Source organism: Lactuca saligna, chromosome 7 (assembly GCF_052625555.1).
Source record: "Lactuca saligna cultivar CGN05327 chromosome 7, ASM5262555v1, whole genome shotgun sequence".
Lineage (NCBI taxonomy): Eukaryota > Viridiplantae > Streptophyta > Magnoliopsida > Asterales > Asteraceae > Lactuca > Lactuca saligna.
The window spans coordinates 6,646,388-6,665,622 of NC_136423.1; the positions used below are offsets into that span (position 1 = coordinate 6,646,388).

At 32.6% G+C, this 19,235-nt stretch overlaps 3 protein-coding genes and 1 non-coding gene across 5 annotated transcripts; 3 read left to right on the forward strand and 1 right to left on the reverse strand.

Annotated features, from left to right (window-relative positions):
- Positions 1 to 1,131: 1,131 nt before the first annotated feature.
- On the forward strand, positions 1,132 to 8,935 carry LOC145004563 (vacuolar protein sorting-associated protein 53 A-like). Of its 2 annotated transcripts, none has more exons than XM_078963497.1 (25): positions 1,132 to 1,337; positions 1,460 to 1,560; positions 2,126 to 2,220; positions 2,333 to 2,389; positions 2,506 to 2,656; positions 2,749 to 2,819; positions 2,978 to 3,102; positions 3,189 to 3,349; positions 3,435 to 3,576; positions 3,793 to 3,856; positions 3,958 to 4,161; positions 4,272 to 4,301; positions 4,639 to 4,743; positions 4,823 to 4,882; positions 5,023 to 5,100; positions 5,836 to 5,943; positions 6,035 to 6,100; positions 6,224 to 6,301; positions 6,721 to 6,857; positions 6,940 to 7,033; positions 7,115 to 7,192; positions 7,298 to 7,360; positions 8,081 to 8,158; positions 8,240 to 8,335; positions 8,460 to 8,935. In XM_078963497.1, the coding sequence occupies exons 2-25, from the start codon at positions 1,512 to 1,514 to the stop codon at positions 8,790 to 8,792; spliced, it is 2,523 nt and encodes an 840-aa protein (XP_078819623.1). In that variant the 5' UTR covers positions 1,132 to 1,337; positions 1,460 to 1,511; the 3' UTR covers positions 8,793 to 8,935. The 2 variants fall into 2 exon arrangements, with proteins under 2 accessions (XP_078819623.1, XP_078819624.1); XM_078963498.1 differs by having other exon boundaries at positions 8,087 to 8,158.
- Positions 8,936 to 10,243: 1,308 nt separating this feature from the next.
- On the forward strand, positions 10,244 to 10,762 carry LOC145003903 (uncharacterized). The gene has a single exon (XM_078962808.1). It carries the CDS (start codon positions 10,286 to 10,288, stop codon positions 10,493 to 10,495), a length of 210 nt encoding a protein of 69 aa, XP_078818934.1. The 5' UTR covers positions 10,244 to 10,285; the 3' UTR covers positions 10,496 to 10,762.
- Positions 10,763 to 12,550: 1,788 nt separating this feature from the next.
- LOC145007662 (U6 spliceosomal RNA) lies at positions 12,551 to 12,656 on the reverse strand. The gene has a single exon (XR_013663035.1). It is a non-coding gene; the product is annotated as a U6 spliceosomal RNA (small nuclear RNA).
- A 917-nt stretch (positions 12,657 to 13,573) lies between these two features.
- LOC145003818 (tobamovirus multiplication protein 1-like) lies at positions 13,574 to 18,399 on the forward strand. The gene is made up of 13 exons (XM_078962729.1): positions 13,574 to 13,925; positions 14,576 to 14,626; positions 15,272 to 15,305; positions 15,476 to 15,562; positions 15,662 to 15,713; positions 15,865 to 16,048; positions 16,169 to 16,264; positions 16,455 to 16,515; positions 16,989 to 17,053; positions 17,411 to 17,485; positions 17,562 to 17,637; positions 17,849 to 18,015; positions 18,170 to 18,399. The coding sequence occupies exons 1-13, from the start codon at positions 13,761 to 13,763 to the stop codon at positions 18,191 to 18,193; spliced, it is 1,137 nt and encodes a 378-aa protein (XP_078818855.1). The 5' UTR covers positions 13,574 to 13,760; the 3' UTR covers positions 18,194 to 18,399.
- Positions 18,400 to 19,235: the final 836 nt, after the last annotated feature.

Below are 19,235 nucleotides of genomic sequence, written 5' to 3' on the forward strand. Positions count from 1 at the left end.
AAGCTTTTCTACTTCCCTGTTCACCCGATGAACAAATGGGTGTCACTATAAGATTTTCGTGAAGCTTGGGCACGAATTACCTGCTTCTTCACCACTGACACGATTTATTGCTTGTCGGAATATGCCTTATGTATATTCGATTTTGAATCAATGAAGTAGCTAATGATCTAGAGTAATAGACAAGTGATATACCGAGTGTTCTAGGTTTTTAGATTGTTGATTTCCTAATGCAAATTCTTCATCAATGAGGTGTGATTTCGCTTGATGGGTCCCGTCGTGTGTGATTTTGGTTGATTAACAAATTTGAAACCTACACTAGGAAAAAACTGATTTACCCATTTTTGGGAACGGTCCGGAAATTGATTTGGAAAGGACTTGAGGGAATTAAAAAAAACCAAGATCCATTCCGCGGAGCTATCTCTGAGGAATGAACTCATTCCGCGGAGGTAGCTCCGAGTAATGAATCTTCAGGAAAAAAAAAAAAAAAACACCTCCAATGATTCTTTTATGTAAAGATCTCCAATTAAAAGACCAAATGTTTTCCACCTTACATTAATTCTAAACATGTTCAAGAAAAATTCATACAATCATAATCTTTTCTTAAAAATAATGAGTTCATTCTTCAGAGGTAGTTCCGCGGAATGGATCTTGAGTTTTTTTTTTTTTTTTTTTTTTTTTTTTTTTTTTTTGTTTTTCTGGTTCATTTATTTGCGATGTTGCCATTCCACAGAGCTACCTTCACAGAATCCATGTCTATAACATAAATTCAATTTTTAGTCTCTATATTCTGAAATTCAACCCAAAAAATGTTTATATTATTTTCCCTTTTTTATACCACCTCCTAATTAATCTCTTTAAATGTCAAATCTACTCTTGTGTCCCTTCTTTTGAACCAAAAACGTATATGATACCCAATTTTTAACATATTAAGGAGAAAATTATATAATAATAACATACTTATAGATTTTTTGCATACCTTAGTAAAAACAAACGGAAGTCGTTAATTTGCGTTTTCAATGGTCATGAAGAAGTTGCATAAAACACAAGTACAAGTGTGAAATTCGCATAATTTAACAGTTTAGGGTTCTTTTTGAAACTTAGCCGAGCACCGTCATTATAGGATTCTTGACTGAAGTGAATGAATGCAAGAAATAGTCAAAATCCTCTAAAAAAACCCCAAGTTAACTATCACCGTTACCGGCCACCGGGCGTCACCGTATTCCGCCGTTATTCTACCGTTATCCCCCTCATTCATCAGAGATTCAGAATATTTCGAGGGATTAGCTATACATATTTCCATAGAATTCGATGATCTACGGGCACCCCAGGCGAATTAGGTGATCCGGATCTCTATGTTTGTTATGTCTGGTTGTGCTTGATGTTGCTCACAGTGATTAACACCTGATATGATGATCAATTTAGCTATTTCTTCATTATGGAGTATTTTTGGTTTGATTAGGTATTGGCTATAAGAAGATTTGGAGGAGTGGTGAGCTTTCAGTAGAAAGAGAATGGAGAAGTCGAGTACTTTGGACTACATCAACCAGATGTTCCCTACAGGTCAGTTTATCTCACTTTCTCTGGATTTAAGATCAGATCATAGTGAGATACTGTCTTCTTAAAAGTTCCGACAGCAGAGAACTATTGCTTGTTGCACACCTAACAATTTTGAATTTTGATTGGATGATACTTTCTTATTAGTGCCACTTTCATTTTAGCAAGTAGACAGAAAATTTGATATCAATGATGGATGAACTAGATACTTGCCTACTCGGTGGCATGAATTGCACAGTTGAAGAGTAAAGCTGTTTATATGTCCACATTCAAGAAATGGAATGTCAATTTAGACCTTGAGTGATTGTACTGCATATGTCTAGGAAAGAGTAATCAGTAATGTACTTAAAAATAGTTAAGATTCCTTTAGGAGTTTAGAAATTATAAAAGTTGAATGCTTCATCATTTTGTAGGCACACCTACACCTACAAAGCAATGTCTATCATATAAAACTACTTGATGTCCAATTATACAATAACCCCAAGTTACATATATATGTTGATCTTTATGATGAATCTTCTTTTAGTAAGCTTTTCTCTTAGTTTCACATTATGGAACATCCACTATGCAGAAGCATCTTTATCGGGTGTGGAGCCACTGATGCAAAAAGTACACAATGAGATACGTGTTGTAGATACAGAAATTCTAGCTGCTGTCCGTCAACAGGTGATTATCTTTATAATATTCCCCCTTCAAATGATTGTGTGATTTGGTAATGTAGTCATTCATTGATTTGAGGGTAACTCAGCACTTTATTGATGAATATTGTTATATCCAGAGTAATTCAGGTACAAAGGCAAAGGAGGATTTGGCTGCAGCTACACGTGCTGTTCAGGTCTGTATTGAATCTTGTTGTCAATTATGTCTCTTTTATACTAAAAATCAATAAATATATTTTTTTTCCATGAATCAAACTCATTATGTTGCCTCTATTGCTATCATTAATTGCAGGAACTCATGTATAAAGTCAGAGAAATTAAAACCAAAGCTGAACAAAGTGAAACAATGGTTCAGGAAATATGTCGTGACATCAAAAAGCTGGATTTTGCAAAAAAACACATAACAACTACAATCACCGCCCTCCATCGTCTTAATATGCTTGGTTAGTCTTCTTCTTCTTCTTTTTTTTTGTTCAAAAAATATGTCATGTTTTAAATAATGCATTAATTTTTTTTCCCTATTTTAATTTGACAGTGTCTGCCATCGAACAACTTCAAGTAATGGCTTCAAAACGACAATATAAAGAGGCTTCTGCACAGTTAGAGGTATGTAAGATGTTTTGTATATTGGTAGTTGTTAACAAGTTAATAACAAAAACATGTATTCAATGAAAGTTATAATATCCAAACACATTTAAATTATACAGCTAAGTGAAATTGTTTTCAATGAAGTGTCTTAATATACATGATTTTTCGTGTTTTAGGCTGTCAGCCAGTTATGTAGTCATTTTGATGGCTACAGAGATAACCCAAAGATCACTGAGCTAAGAGATAAGTTCAAGAACATCAAACAAATTCTCAAGTCTCATGTGTATTCTGATTTCTCCAGGTGTGTAAAATTGATGTTATTTTTACAACTTATTTTTATCTTGGCAAGTCTAATTTCCATTTTTACCCTTCTTTCTTTTATCCCAGCTTAGGCACGGGGAAAGAGACAGAGGAAAGCAGTTTGTTGCAGCATTTAACAGATGCTTGTTTAGTTGTTGATGCACTTGAGCCATCAGTGAGAGAAGAGTTAGTGAAGAACTTTTGTGATAGGGAACTTATTTCTTATCAGCAGATATTTGAAGGAGCTGGTTTGTTTCTTATAACTACTTTCCAGATATATATAAAAAAAAAACTTATTTATTTCATTTCTAAAAAGTTGTTGCTTCCTCTCAGAGCTAGCAAAGTTGGATAAAACAGAGAGGAGATATGCTTGGGTGAAACGCCGTTTAAGAACAAATGAAGAGATATGGAAAATCTTTCCAACTTCATGGCATGTTGATTATCTGCTCTGTATCCAGTTCTGTAAATTGACCAGGTTCGTTATATTCCAGTTCCTTTGATAGATTCCATTCCTTTTTAAAAAACATTCTACAAACCAAACGCTCCCTTACTTCCTTATGTTATACTTGATATGAGATTGAAAAACCACCTTGCATGTTTGAGTTTGAAATGATACAAATCCTGGTAAATACTATTACTTTTCTGGATTAAATTCTCTACCCTACTCACGGGGCTAAATTGGTAATCTTAGGTCACAACTTGAGGACATACTTGAAAACCTGAAAGAGAAGCCAGATGTGGGAACACTACTGATGGTAATTTCTGAAGTAGTATTGTTCGACACTTATATTTATTATTATTATTATTATTTTTTATTTTTATTTTTTTTAAATTCGGGACTTATTCATGTGTGTAGGCATTGCAACGGACAATAGAATTTGAGGAAGAGTTGGCAGAGAAATTTGGTGGTAGTGGTAGCACTAGAAATGTAACAAATGACTTTGAGGAAACAGATAAAGATAAAGCAGAAAGTAATAATAGTAATAATAATAATAATAATCAGATTGTACTCGACATTCGTAAGAAGTATGAGAAAAAGCTTGCTGCACATCAGGATGATGTAAGTGATACTGATTGCTTCTTTAAGTTATTCATACTTTATATTTATTTTAAAATTCCTGAAAATCTTCTGCTTCTGGTTGGGGTAACATTTGAATTTTCTGTTGTCAGGATAAAGATTTAGCTGTGCCTGGAGCAGGGGTATGTTTTGACTTTTCCATTGTTATATATATATATATATATATATATATATATATATATATATATATATATATATATATATATATATATATATATATATATATATATATATATATATGTCCAGATTAAGTTTTGTTCCCATCAACTGAAAAACAAACAGCACATAAGACATCTATCCTTATTCTTAGTGTGAATCATATAACCCATGATTATAATCTCCCTCTAAATATGTAGGCTAAGCACTAGGGTTTATATTGTATTTTATGCAATATATATTGTTCCAATTAGAATTTGATGGTAAGTATGACTTTGTTTCCATTGTTATATGTTATGGCAGTTTAATTTTCGTGGAATCATATCATCTTGCTTTGAACCACACCTGATGGTATATGTGGATTTTGAAGAGAAGACACTTATGGACAATTTGGAGAAGCTTGTTCAGGTTTTCATCAGCCTTTATGTCAAATGACTTTTTTGTCCTTGACTCTTATTTCCATATGCATATATGTTTGATATTACAGGAAGAAACATGGGATATGGATGATGGAGGTCAGACCAATATTTTATCCAGTAGCATGCAGGTAACTTTTTCTAGCCAAACAGCTGGAAAATATTTACCGAAACGAAAATAAAATCATATTTTGTGTCATTTCCCACAATAAAGAATGTCTTCTTCTATTACTCAACCTTAAACAACTTTTTTTTTTTCTTTCTATAAAAGGTATTTTTGATTATCAGAAGGAGCTTGAAAAGGTGCTCAGCCTTGACTAAGAACCAAACTCTGCTAAACTTGTTCAAGGTTAGTTTTGGAATAAATTATTTGTATGTTCTCGTTCTTAATACATTGTCTACTACTACAATTGAGTAGACTTTTAATAAGGTGAGTACTTCCATTGATTTGTTTATTATATCATCCTACTCTTTTTTTTTTCCAATTACAAGTTACAACAACATTGTACTTTGAAAAACCTACCCCCATAAAGCTATTTTCACCACTATAATCGGGTAGATTTTTCAAAGCACAGTGATAAGCTCACACAAATAATCAAAACCAACACTGCAATATGGATTCAATAGACTAGGAAACTGGAATAATATTCGTAGAACTGTAAGATAAATCTCACTTTCGAGAGGTGAGTTCTCTCCAAGTTGCATAAGCCAATACAAAATCAACATAAATCCCAAAAGATACCACTACCAGCTATATATACTAATAAAAAGACAAAAAAGGACTGCCCTGCTAAAAGATGTTAAACATTCCTCCTCCACTACCGGTGTCTCCTGCTCCACAGCTGCTGGGTACACCAAAAGGACTAAATTACCCCTGATCTGTCCCCTGAGGAAAACTGGAATGGCCATGATTCATTGGGCTGCCCACTTTGGGCCATTTCTTCTTACGAGTGTAGACCTGATGGACCTGGGCTTATCACACAGTAGCTTGATAAGAAAAGTTGCTGAAAGTAGAATGGTGTAATAGAAAAAAGTGAAAGTAGGATGGTATTATTTATGATTGGTTGGTTGATTTGGGTGATAGGTGTTTCAAAGGGTTCTTAAAGCCTATGCTACAAAGCTATTCATGAAGTTGCCTAAAGGTGGCACAGGGATTGTTGCAGCTGCCACTGGGATGGATGGACATATTAAGGTATCTTCCAGTAGTTTACACACACACACACACACACCTTATTTTTACTATTTTTGTTTTTATTTTGTTGTGTGAATCTTTATTAATGCAGACATCTGATAAAGACGAAAGGATGATATGCTATATTGTGAATACAGCAGAATATTGCCATAAAACGGTTAGCCTTTCACCTATCATATTGTTGTATTTGTTATGTGGCAATTTAAAAATAAAAAGGATACAACTGGTTTAGGTTTATTAGAAAGAGTTGGTTAATTTTTTAAGTTGATTGGTTTTACAGGCTGGTGAGTTGGCTGAGAATGTCTCTAAAATTATAGATCCTCAATTGGCTGATGGTGTAGACATGTCAGAAGTGGAGGTAAATACATATATATTTTAGAGTAATTCACACTTTTGGTCCTTGAGAGTATAAGTTATTTTTGCATTTTTGGTCCCAAACCAAAACGTTTTCTCTTGCAGTTTTGATTCTTATATAAGGTTCTTGTAACATTTTCGGTCCTTGTTCCAAGTAAGTTGACTATCTAGGTCCCCAAGAACAGTCATTTTGATTTTGAATAGGAACCAAAAATGTTCAAAAAACCTCAAATAAGGGCCGAAACTGTAAGAGCAACTTTTTGAGACCAAAAACATTATAAAAATCTCAAAGGACCAAAATTGCAAGAGAACACTTTTTGGGACCAAAAATGGCAAGAGAAAACCACATATACTAAGGGGCAAAAAATGTATCATTTGTGTTTGATTGATAGTTATATCTCCATACATGGTTTTATTATATAGGATGAGTACTCGGCAGTTATAACAAAAGCATTAGTAACATTGGTGAATGGGTTGGAAACCAAGTTTGACATTGAAATGGTTGCAATGACCACACGTGTCCCATGGGCTACACTTGAAAGTGTTGGCGACCAATCAGAGTAAGATTAGATTATATAGATACATATATCAATGAAACTATGATTATTTACTTACTTTACTACATACAAACATACAATACAGGTATGTGAATAACATAAAAATGATCCTTAATGGTAGCATCCCTGTACTTGGAACACTTCTTTCTCCTGTTTACTTTCAGTTCTTTTTAGACAAGGTCAGTCTTCCTTCCTACTGTTTATAATTTATAATTTATAATTTAGGTGTATTCATATTGTTTTTGTGCTTCATTGTGCAGCTTGCATCGTCCCTGGGCCCACGCTTCTATCTCAACATCTTCAAATGCAAGCAGATCTCAGAGACTGGAGCTCAACAAGTGCATTACTGTTTTTTTTTCACTTACTTTCTTTTTTAATATTAAAATGTAGAATAGCAGCAGCTTACAGTTTGACATTTAAAAAAAAAAACAAAAAATTTGCAGATGCTGTTAGATACTCAGGCTGTAAAGACGATACTTTTAGATATTCCATCCCTTGGAAAACAGGTAATAATTGCAACTACATAACCTACTTTCATCATTTTTTTTTATCGATTTAACCATTCATTTTCTCTAGTCTGGTGATAAGGTAGGAAAAACATTTTCCCAGTTACCTACCTGGTTTTCACATAATGTACCTTCACCACTTTATTATTGATTAAGCCATTCGACCATTTTCTTTGGCTGATGATTAACCATGGTTTTCATTTTTTATATCAATAATAAGTATAAAATACAACCAACTTTCACAATTTTATCAATTATTAATATTATTATTATTATTATTATAGTAAAAGTAAATTACATTTTTGGTCCCTACATGCAACCATTTTTTGCAATTTTGGTCCTTATTTGAGGTTCCTGTAACGTTTTGTTTTTGGTCTTTGTTCCAAGTACAACTAATATTTTTTGTTCCTAAGTATAGCTAAAAAATTTCTGCAATTTTGGTCCCTCAGTATAGCTGATTTTTGCAATTTTGGTCCCAAAAATATTGTCATTTTACTTGGGAAAGGGGGCAAAACCTTAGATAAGGACCAAAATTAAAAAAAAAAAACCCAGCTCTACTGAGGGGTGAAACAGTAATTTACTCTGACCATTATTAATACAAAAAAGCACAATTTAGTTTTGGACTGAAACTGCAACATCATAGATTAAGCATGTCAGTCAAACTTTTATTTTACTAAAAAATTGATTGGTTTGAATTTGATTAAAAAACTTAATCCAAAGCAACAGGCATCAGGAGCTGCTGCTAGTTACTCCAAATTTGTGAGTCGTGAGATGAGCAAAGCCGAAGCACTTTTAAAGGTGAATTGAATTTAAATAATCTAGAACCAACCATTTTTGTAATGAGAATATGTTAGAGTTATGAGTTATTTTGTATTGTAGGTTATTCTGTCCCCGGTCGACTCGGTGGCAGATACATACAGTGCACTACTACCCGAGGGAACCCATTCTGAGTTTCAGCGAATCCTAGACCTCAAGGTTACCTTCTAATCAAATTACAAGTGTCACATCACATCATGTGTTTCTTTTTCTTTTCTTATTAGCTGATAATGTCTAGATACATTACAATTACATGATGTTATCATTTAATTATCTCGTACAGGGGCTGAAAAAAGCAGACCAACAAACAATATTAGAAGATTTCAGCAAACGTGGATCCGGGATCCCAATTGCCACATCAGCAGTCCAGGTGGTCCCCTCTGCCACAGCAGCAGGTCCTCCTCCTCCGGTGGCGGTGGCAGTGGTGAGTCAGCAAGGTGGTGGTTCTTCTTATGGTGCAGCAATGATGAGTAGTGCATCAAGAGAAGATGTGCTGACAAGAGCAGCAGCACTGGGTAGAGGTGCCGCCACTACTGGTTTTAAACGCTTCCTTGCTCTCACTGAAGCCGCAAAAGACCGAACCGATGGTCCTTTCAGAAAACTCTTCAATGCATGACCATTCATTCCCCATATCATAAACCTTTCAACTCCATGCATGTATTTTCTACCATATCATAACCAATCAATCAAATGACATGTATTATTATTTTTTTTATTACTATTTTTGACATGATAATCAAAACTTACTTTTATTTTTGATGTGTGGACTGGACTTTTTGTTAGGTTATATAAAATTTACTACATTTGGATATGTTTGCATACACGATATGAGACATACTTTGCTTAAACAACGTTTTATGATTATTTTTTGTTGGATTGACTTTTTTTCACTTACAATTTTTTAATTAAAACTGAATGAAGATCTTGACAGTTATTATTACAACAATCATCCAAAAATAACCCTTTCTTAATTGGAACGTGTGCCTGTTTCTATGTCTATTGTCAATGTAACCTCTATATGTTTCACTGGTCTATTCATCTCCACGTAAAACTAAAATATATATACCGTATTTGTACACTTGTTAAAAAAACATCTTCTCATTGCCACTCTTGCACTTTTCTTCCTTAACCAATAAAACAAACAAAGCATGATCCAGGGATACAATGATTAAAAAATAAATGCTAAAACTTAAGTAAAATGATCATATCAGATTTGAAGCAAACATTCAACAACAATATCTTCTAAAAAAACAGAAGGAGAAAGTCAAAATTACATCTGAAGCATTATATCCCATCATAAATATATTGGACAAATCGAATGAGAATGAACCTAGGGGGAAATTTTCTAATTTCCTAAAATAAAAAATACGTGTTACTTCTGAAGCACACTATAGAACTTGCTAACCAAAAATAATTATTTGTACAAATAGAATTTTAGGTTAATGTCTTCTAATCTAACACAAAATAAACTTAACCATTGGTGAAATGTCTCCTAACGCAAAGTAAAGAAAAAGACACTTGCGAACAAAATTCAAATTCACAAACAACAGTGTGCAAAATTAAATTTACATAAAAACTTACAAATATATTTTTTTAAAAGATACGGTGAATGGCGATATTTGAGGCAAAAATCTTGGTGTTGCAAATAATTTTCCTTGATTTTAGGATGATTGATATTTCTTATAAATAAATTTTGAATATATCATGATTCATCAATAAATAAGGCATGTTAGTGATAAGCATAAGTAATTAATAAGAAAATGTCATGGTTTTTCAGTAATTAATTCAAGAAGAAAAATATTTATTCTTTTAAAAACCATAGAACAATGATGGTCAACTTTAGCAACCTAAAATTTAGGACTAGATCAACAAAACATGCCATGACATCTCACAAACGTATGCTTAAGGACCATAACCATAACATAACCAAAACCCAAGGTGCATAATCATCAATTCATTCGTTTTTGTAACCTTCAACGGCTGTTTCTTCGAGTTATGATACCCTCACAAACCAATATAAATACCTCTAAAGTCTAAAGTGCATACACTTCCGAAACATTATATAGCAATATAAAGGCTAAAAAAAAGGAAGAAAAAAAGCCTTTATTTATGTTTGGTTTCAAGAGGTTGCAAGGGAAGAACCGAAAGGGAATATGGAAGAGATTAGGATTGGGGAACCATAGGCTTCGATGGAAGACCAAGTTCAATGTGCATCGATGGTTTGTTGATCGGTTTCTCTTCAAGATTCTTTCGGGTGTAGAAGCAGTTTTGGTATCCACACTTTGTTTCTTCTACCTTTGTTGTGGTTGCCATATCTGAATTGTTAAGCATATGTGATCGACTTAATTGACTCGATACGGATATACTAATACTGATTGAGGAAAGGATGACCTGTATCCATGACAGGTTTCACGATGCACAAGACTAGATGATTATGGTTTTTGAGGAACATGAATATTACCTTCTTATTTATTTATTCTTTTGGAAATATAAATGTATAGGATTCAATTTGTTTTTTTTTTCTTGCGCCTTCTTTGATGTTACAATGTTGAATATCGTAAAGATATTTGATTATTTTCTCAGTTTAGTGGCTAAACGATACAATTATCTTTATCAAGTATAACTTACGCTTATAGTTTTGTTTTACCAATGGTTATGTTTATTCTCACATTTTTCTGCATTTTGCACAATCAACCAAGTATTCTTTTAATATTTACGCTGTGACTTTCATAAAGTTGAAGATGTGAGAATACGACTTCAAGAGTCCAAAGGAACCCAGAGAGAAGAAAGTCAATAGGAAAGTTTAAATGGCCTTTATGATTGAATTTATGATTTTCTTAGGTTATGAAATTAAGATATTTCGTTTAACAAAAGAGATATCTTCTAATCGATTGTGAATGGCAAGACATTCGACTTTGTTGATTAATGGTGCTCAAAACTTCTAGTAACTTCTATCTCACTGCTTGACATTTAAGTAGTCAATTTTTTTAGTGGCTGTTACTTTATTTCAATTAAGTTTAATTGGTCAATGATTGCATATAAATAAGTAGGGATTGGCATTTTCTTATTTTTGGTATTTAAATGGGTGTGTACTCTTACAAATTTGAACAGAAGAAATTCCTTTACAGCAAATTTTTCCTCAGTTTTGTACCAATTCTTTTTTTGCCTTTCCCTAACCATGACAACTAGCAATGATACAAGTTCTACAACACAACCTTTAATCCTAGTTTTTTAGCAGGGGGGGGGGGGGGGTATCGAAGGCAATGTTGAAGTCCCAAGAGCTATGAGATTTGGTGGAGAGTGGTTATGTAGATCCAGATCCGAAAGGATGTGAATGCTCTATTTTTCATCGAATCATCATTGGATGATGAGTTTTTCCATGTATTGCAGCAACAACGACCTCGAAGCAGGCATGAGCGATTTTGAAACAATCAACATTTCCGAATCGTTCATTGTTTACAATCAACGTTTCAATTATTATAATGGGATAATAACTTAGGAGGGTAATTAGGTTTCCAGTTTGTCCATATTAGGTCACTAAGGATTTTTTTTTTTTTTTTTTTTTTTTTTTTTTTTGCGTATTAGACAAATATGGTTGTTATTACCGTTTAGAAATAATCATTTTACCAGTTTCTTCCTGTTTAACCGGTAAAAATGACTATTTCTAAACGGTAATAACAACCATATTTGTCTAATACGCAAAAAAAAAAAAAACCTTAATGATCTAATACGGACAAACTGGAAACCTAATTATCATCCTAAGTCATTAACCATAGTTATTTAGAAAACATGTTTACTAATCAATGTGACTAACTTGTTTGACTGAAAATAGTTGTTTCCATTTAAACTTATCACACAACCCTTCCATAATTTCCAAGTCCAAAAACCCATATGATTGATGATCTTCATTACATAAATATGCAACATTTTATCAATAACTTCTTTTTTGTCATTTAAATGTTTACATCAACACATCCATATGTACAAAAACAATCTCACTTTGATACCTCCCATCAATGTCTACATTTGATAACGAATGGAAATGTAAAACCAACAGGGACTTGTAAACAACAAAACCACAACATGAACTAAGAAACTGAAGTTGCAAAATGAATAAAAAATCAGCACATAAACAAACACATACATATTATATATACAACACATAAACGGAAGTTTATAAAGCATGAAATATCACCCTTACTTGCTACAAATTGTTGAAGACATCAACAAAAAGATCAATCTGACCATGGAATCCACATATTGTCTGATCATAACTTCAGTAGTTCATCTACTGAAACGTATGAATTGCAATTGAATTCTATTAGCATTTGAAAAGGGAATTAGGGTTTCAGAGAAGACGACGAAGGGTTTAAAAAATTTTTGGACCATTTCTCAATTTGTGCGTGTCATCCCTGCGCAGGGGCCATACTAATCTTCTCTGTATCGTTCCAATTTTATGGGATGTCCCCGAAAGAATGACTATAGATAAAGAGTTTCGTCATATAAAGGAGTAGCATGTTCTTCTTTTGGTTGATATGGGACGACGCGAGTTTTAAACGAACTAGTTTAATGTTGATGGTCATATATTCTCAATGTCTTTAAAATTAGGGTTAATGACTTAGGAGGGTAATTAGGTTTCCAATTTGTCCGTATTAGGTCACTACGGGTTTTTTTTTTTTTTTTTGGTGCGCATTAGATAAATATGGTTGTTATTACCGTTTAGAAATAGTCATTTTTACCGGTTAAACAATAAGAAACCGGTAAAAATGACTATCTCTAAACAGTAATAACAACCATATTAGTCTAATACGCACAAAAAAAAACATTAATGATCTAATACGGACAAACTATAAATCTAATTAACCTCCTAAGTCATTATCCTTTATTATAATATTACAAAGTATGCAAGCTTATATAATCATACAGTTCGAAAAAAATGAGTTATTATATGATTCAAGATATTAACTTTATGAAACATAATATGTATAACTAAACGAACATTATTTTGTGTTTGAGTTCAAACCAAATGATCTTGAGCATGAGTAGCATGCTTCCTCTAGGCCTAAGCAAGTGAAAAAAATCGATTTAAGTGTAAATATGACTTATTTATTCACCGGAAGTTATGATTTAACTTTTTTTATATTGGTTGCGAGACCAGTGAGCATAGATATTTAACAATAATATATATCTTTCTGATCCCTCAATCTTTTCATAGTAATAGAATTATAGAAACCCCTAAAAAATATCTCATAATATAATCATTATATAAACAAGATAACCGGGTTGGACCGAAAACCGGGTACCAAAAGTCAAAGGGTGTTGGTAAAAAACCAAACGGTTCAAAAAGTGACGAGGGACAACGCCACGTCATTACATACGTGTGCAAATATAAGGAAGAACGGAAGATGCACTACCAAGTCCAAAGACATTTCATTTTATAGTAAGTAGTGGTATATAAAGCCAATTATCAATTAGCAGATCCGCCATTGATAGATACCTCAACAGCAGCAACAAGGTTTTGTTTTCCAAATTCCAACCCTACACTCTCTAGCTATCGACCCAAGCCCTCAGGCTCCAATTCTTCATGTATGAAATCAGAAAAGACACACGAATGGGGCCCGCATGCTTGAGGAGCGAGATGATGGTTGGGGAGTTAACAGAGCCTGGTTGTTATTCAAAGGCCTTAGTGGCTGTCAATATTGCTCTTGCTTTTGTCGATATCGCTATTGCCGTCCTTGCATTTTATCAGGTCTCTTCTATTTTAAGTCAATCTCCACATTTTGACTTTTCAAATTGGGTTATTAGGTTTGCTATAACACTCCATTTCTCAAAAGGTTTGTTGTTTGGATTGAAGAAATCGAAAATTCACTTCGAATATGTCAAACGTATTGCCAAATGCCAATTTTAGCGTAGGGTAAATTGCTTTTAGTTGCCTCCGAGTTAACGAGTTCTTTTCTCGTGAGTTCATGTAGTAATTTGGTCGACAATGGGATTTGTTTGTTGACCCTAAATGAAGAATTAGTTTCGCTTCATAATGCTGTAGGATGTAGTTCCTAAATATCCATGCTGTAGGATTCATTCCTCTATAACTATTTAGTACATTAAGCTGCTGATTCTTCAGGAGTTAATGGGAGTGTTTCTTTTTGATACGATGCTTAATGCAGAAAAATTTGAGAATCAGAATCAGAAATGAGAATATGCATTTCTGTAGAATCTAAATCAGAAACGGAATATGCTTTTTTTTTTATAGCTTTTTCTAATTCAAAGATCAGAACTTTAACATGCTGCATAGTACTAAATCACAACGTTTCTGATTGATGTTAAATTTCAATACTTCAATTCTAAGTAAGATTTATTGTTTAATACTGACAACTGATATTTTGCACTTTCTTGTGTCAGTTGATGAGAATTCATTCTAGGAATCCACAGAGGGGTTGGACTCGACAGAAAGTAAGTAACTAATACCCCTTAAATATCTTTTATTTTTCATAACTTGCATGAAGTAATACTTCTACCCTTTTTTTTGGCTTAATGGGCGACTTAATCCACTAAACTATAAATGAGTGCTCTTTTTGACTTAATGCCGAAAGAATGATTTAACTAAAAAAGTTAGGAAAATGAGGCTTTCCCCATTAAGTCCTAACTTTTTGACAAAATTTTCTCATACATTATTTGTCAATATCCTTTTTATCTTTACACTAGTATGTAAGCATCACTTTCTTCACATACTTATATTATTATCCATAATAGCAACATACTTACATTTTTCACTGATAATGGCAATGTACTTTGACTTTTACCTATAATAGCAACACCTTTTTAAATTTGTACTCATAAGATCAAACATATTTACATTTTTCTACCAATATGGGAAATATATTAATTTTGTTACATATTATTGTTCTTGGTAAAGAAATGTAAGTAATTTGCTTTTATAGGTAAGGAATTGTAAGTATTTGCTATTATATGTATAGAAATGTAAGTACATTATTATTGTCATATTAAGGGTTACATATTATGATTTCTACTTTACAACCATGTTTAGTTGTCATCAAATGCAACTTGTAATAACTCATTTAAAAAATCTAATTGCAGGTGTTTCATCTAATGATTGGTTTTGCCAACACGGGTAGGATACTTATTACTTAGACTTTTTTTTTTTTTGTATTAATTTTGAGACATTAAATTTCCTTATGCTATTATAATAAACTTTGTTGACATGGTTTTCAAGTTAAAATCTATTTCCAACAAACATGGTTTTTTCTCTTCACTTTTTAAATATATATTTTTTGGTGGCAGGTTATGGTCTTTATTTTATATTAACTCTTGTTGCTGCTTGTAAGAAGTGGGTATGCTGGTCAAGTTCTTGTGGTTTTGTTGTTATGGGTATGTTGTTAATTATATATATTTACAGCAAATTCTTATAGTATTACAATTACACTCTTTTGGATAATTATAAAAACTAAAAAGTATTTTGTTTTGCAGCATTGCCCAAGATTCTATTTCTTGCAGCTTTTCTTCTTCTTCTATCTTTCTGGTACGTTTCATTTGGTGTCTGGAATTTTAAGAAGATCTTGATATATTTATGAGCCTGTTAAAGTAATGCAACTGTAATTTGAATTACGTGTGCTTCTAGTTAAAAAAAAAAGAAGAACGAGGTTAAATTTATCCTTTTTATAAATTGATAGGGTTGACCTTTGCCATCAAGCAAATGATGAAGATGAGGATGAATCAGAAGGTAGTCCTTATGAAGCTTTGGTAGAGAAAGTAAATAAGCCAAATCCAAATCTGAAGGTTATTAATTATACCCGCAGAAGATGTTGCAATATTCGAATCTTCCCTGGTGGCAGCCGCCAACAAGTTGTCATATTGGTATGTATGCATTGCATAATTTTATAAATTCTCAAATTTTGCCCCTATTGACTATTTGATTTTTTTACTCATGTTTTAATGATATGTATGAAATGTTGACTGATATAATTGAGTTAACAGGTGACGTTGTTAATACTTGTGTTAATGCTGGCATCTGCTGTGCTTATATGGATTGGCCTTGGAAAAAACCCTATTGATTCCTCAGTTGTGGCACGGGTAAATGCAACAAATAGCAACATACTTTCATTTCTTTCTACCACACTATTCTACTTTCAAAAATCTACTCAGTTATAGCATTGTGCTTCCGTTTTTTTTTTTTCCTTTAAGACATTATTATACTTTGAAAAATCTATTTATTGGAATGAAAGTAATAAGGTTACATATGATATGATATGATATGATGCAGGTGTATGTAGATACTTTTGCTGTTGCAATGTTTTTCCTAGGAGGCGCATTAGCATGCTACGGTCAGCATCTTCGGTATCTGCTACTATTATTATTATTATTATTATTATTATTATTATTATTATTATTGTTTAATTTTTTAAATATTAATGCTGCAAATTTCTTCTGTTTATGCAAGAAATGGCTACGTTTTTTTTTTGCACTTATTTGTGTATTATATTTTCATTTCTTTCTAATTTCTATTACAACACAGCATTGTAGTTTCATTTTTATTTTTTCTTATTATAACATTGTACTTTGAAAATCTACCCAATTATATTTTTGAGGACATTCCCCTTTGAAAAGGTTGTCTAGGTATATCAGTGAAAACTTCATTGTATTTTGATGAGATTGGTATAATTGGGTTGATATAAACTACAATGTTGTAATAGGAAAAATGAAAGTAGGATGCTGTTAATAATATATTATAAACAAATCAATAGAAGTAGTTTTCCATTTTTCCTTTTTTGCATTTAACCCTTGATTGATTGTACAGGATATGTGCTGGTATCAAAAATGAGTAAAGTTCGATCTGAGAGGACTTCTTGCGAAATGTGGAAGGTATCCCAATTATTATTATTATTATTATTTTTTGTTACATTTTTCATCCATGGGTTCGTTAGTTTTATGAAAATGACCATTTTGCCCCTCATATTTTTCATCTCCCTCTCCAAATCCCTAAACAAGAACCTCAAAAAGTCCTTCGCTCCACCAAAATAATAAAATAAAAATTTGGAGGGCAAATAGGTAAAATTTACATGGGCTTAACACCCATTTCTAAACATTGTGCAAGTCACGGACCTAAAACCTATATAGGGAATAAAAATGCAAAAAATTAAAATAAAAAGTCAGAGGGACCAAAAGTGTAATTAGGTCTTTCTTTACTATACTACCAAACAAATTTGTTTCTGTTTTCAGGTTGCTGGACTTGCTATAGTTTCTGTTGTTTGTTTCACCTCAAGTTCAGTTGTTGCTATATTTACAAATATACCCGTATGTATTTTTGTGCTTAATTCATTCAGTCATTTTCCTCAACCTCTTAATTTAATGCATTCATTCATTTTCACAGGTTCTGTATCATTGTGAGTGGCGGGGAATTGGAGGGCTCTATGCCTCTCTTTTACTCCTTGTCTACTACTTCATAGGTAAATTAAATTAAATAAATCAATCACACCATTTTTTCTTCTGTTTTTTTTTTTTTTTTTTTTTTTTTTTCTGAAATGAATTGCTTTGTATTTGGATGACATTGCTAAATTGGGTGGAATTTTGTAATAATAAACAAATGAATGAAAGCACATTGCTATTTCTTGGATATTTGACCCTAATCCATAGTTTCATCATGCCATGTTTGTCCAGGTTCATCCATACCTTCAGGTTTTGTGTTATGGGTAATGAGAGAATTGCCACCTTCGGTTGCGGTTAATGTTCCGGAAGAATCTAGAACACTTGCTTTTGTAAGTGACTATTCAACTACTACAACACAACCACAACATTGGACTACTATTACAACTGCACAAAATCAGGTTCAAATGCTTTCTATATCTTAATCTATATATTAATCATTAATGTTCTGGAAGAATCTACAGCACTTGGATTTTTATTTACCTGGTACAAATCATCTTGATTTGTGTAAAAGAAAAAAAAAATGAGAACGTTGACTTTGACTTTTAAGTGCAGGGATCAAGGGCAAGTCCAATATGACCGAAGTTGACCAAACCATATTTAACAACCTAAAGGACGGAGGGATTTTGATAGTTTATTAGGTTCTTTTGTGTATATAAATTATATATCAGCAATCTTTTTTTTTTTTTTTTTTCCTTTGATATGTTTTTCTATCACAACATTGTACTTTTAATGTTTTAATTAAATTATTATATTTTATAACAGTATACATTAATTTGTTTTCTTATTGGAGTATTATACTTGGAAAAGTCTATCTAGTTATAGCTATGAAAGTTGCTTATGTGGATTACTTTGCAATTTAGATATATCCTTCACATCTTTCTCTCTAGTAACTTCAGCCTCATCATCATCGGACATTTGTACATAATCACCAGTGCTAGTTTTCACTTCTTGTTTCTTCAATGGCACAAAGGGATTCCAATTACAATACCTAATCCCTAGCAGAGAAATCTGACACATGTGCACCTCCCTCGACCAAAACCTCGAGCACGATCAATATATGTAATGATTTCAAACATTTCTCATTTTGACACATCAAAAACTGCTCCAAAAAACCCTAGGAAACTTATACACATAATAACAGTAAGGGCAAACAGTTCAAAAGGCGATAACAGAACCATCCTTGAATTCTACATCATTCAATAGATCTCTTAAGCAAATCATCAAATTCTAATCAATTTTTAGGGTTTGACAGACATACCAAGCTTCGCAAACGAGGTCGATAGGATTATCGTTGAAGGGGGACCTATTATGGAAAGGATCTAGAAGCTTGTACAAGTGATTGAATCGTCGTCTGATGGATTCGACATCAACAGTGCGGTGGTCCGACGGTTTCTGTGGTGGTCTGAAAGTCTCCATGGTGGTCTAGCTTCAAACGGAATGAAAGTGGGTAGATTTTTTGCTTAGGAAATCATAGATTACAAAAATAAATAAATACCAAATAATCCTTTTAAATTTATGGTCGGAATTGTTCTCAGTTGTTCTCAATATAGGAAATGTTCTCATTTGAACATATATATATATATATATATATATATATATATATATATATATATATATA

Coding starts and splice junctions, on each gene's coding strand:
- LOC145003903 (XM_078962808.1), top strand. CDS start 10,286: ATGTTTGGTTTCAAGAGGTTGCAAGGGAAGAACCGAAAGGGAATATGG.
- LOC145003818 (XM_078962729.1), top strand. CDS start 13,761: ATGTATGAAATCAGAAAAGACACACGAATGGGGCCCGCATGCTTGAGG. Junction 13,926..14,575: donor CCGTCCTTGCATTTTATCAG/GTCTCTTCTATT, acceptor TTCTTGTGTCAG/TTGATGAGAATTCATTCTAG. Junction 18,016..18,169: donor TTACAACTGCACAAAATCAG/GTTCAAATGCTT, acceptor TTTTAAGTGCAG/GGATCAAGGGCAAGTCCAAT.
- LOC145004563 (XM_078963497.1), top strand. CDS start 1,512: ATGGAGAAGTCGAGTACTTTGGACTACATCAACCAGATGTTCCCTACA. Junction 4,162..4,271: donor TTGCTGCACATCAGGATGAT/GTAAGTGATACT, acceptor TTCTGTTGTCAG/GATAAAGATTTAGCTGTGCC. Junction 5,944..6,034: donor GGATGGATGGACATATTAAG/GTATCTTCCAGT, acceptor TTATTAATGCAG/ACATCTGATAAAGACGAAAG.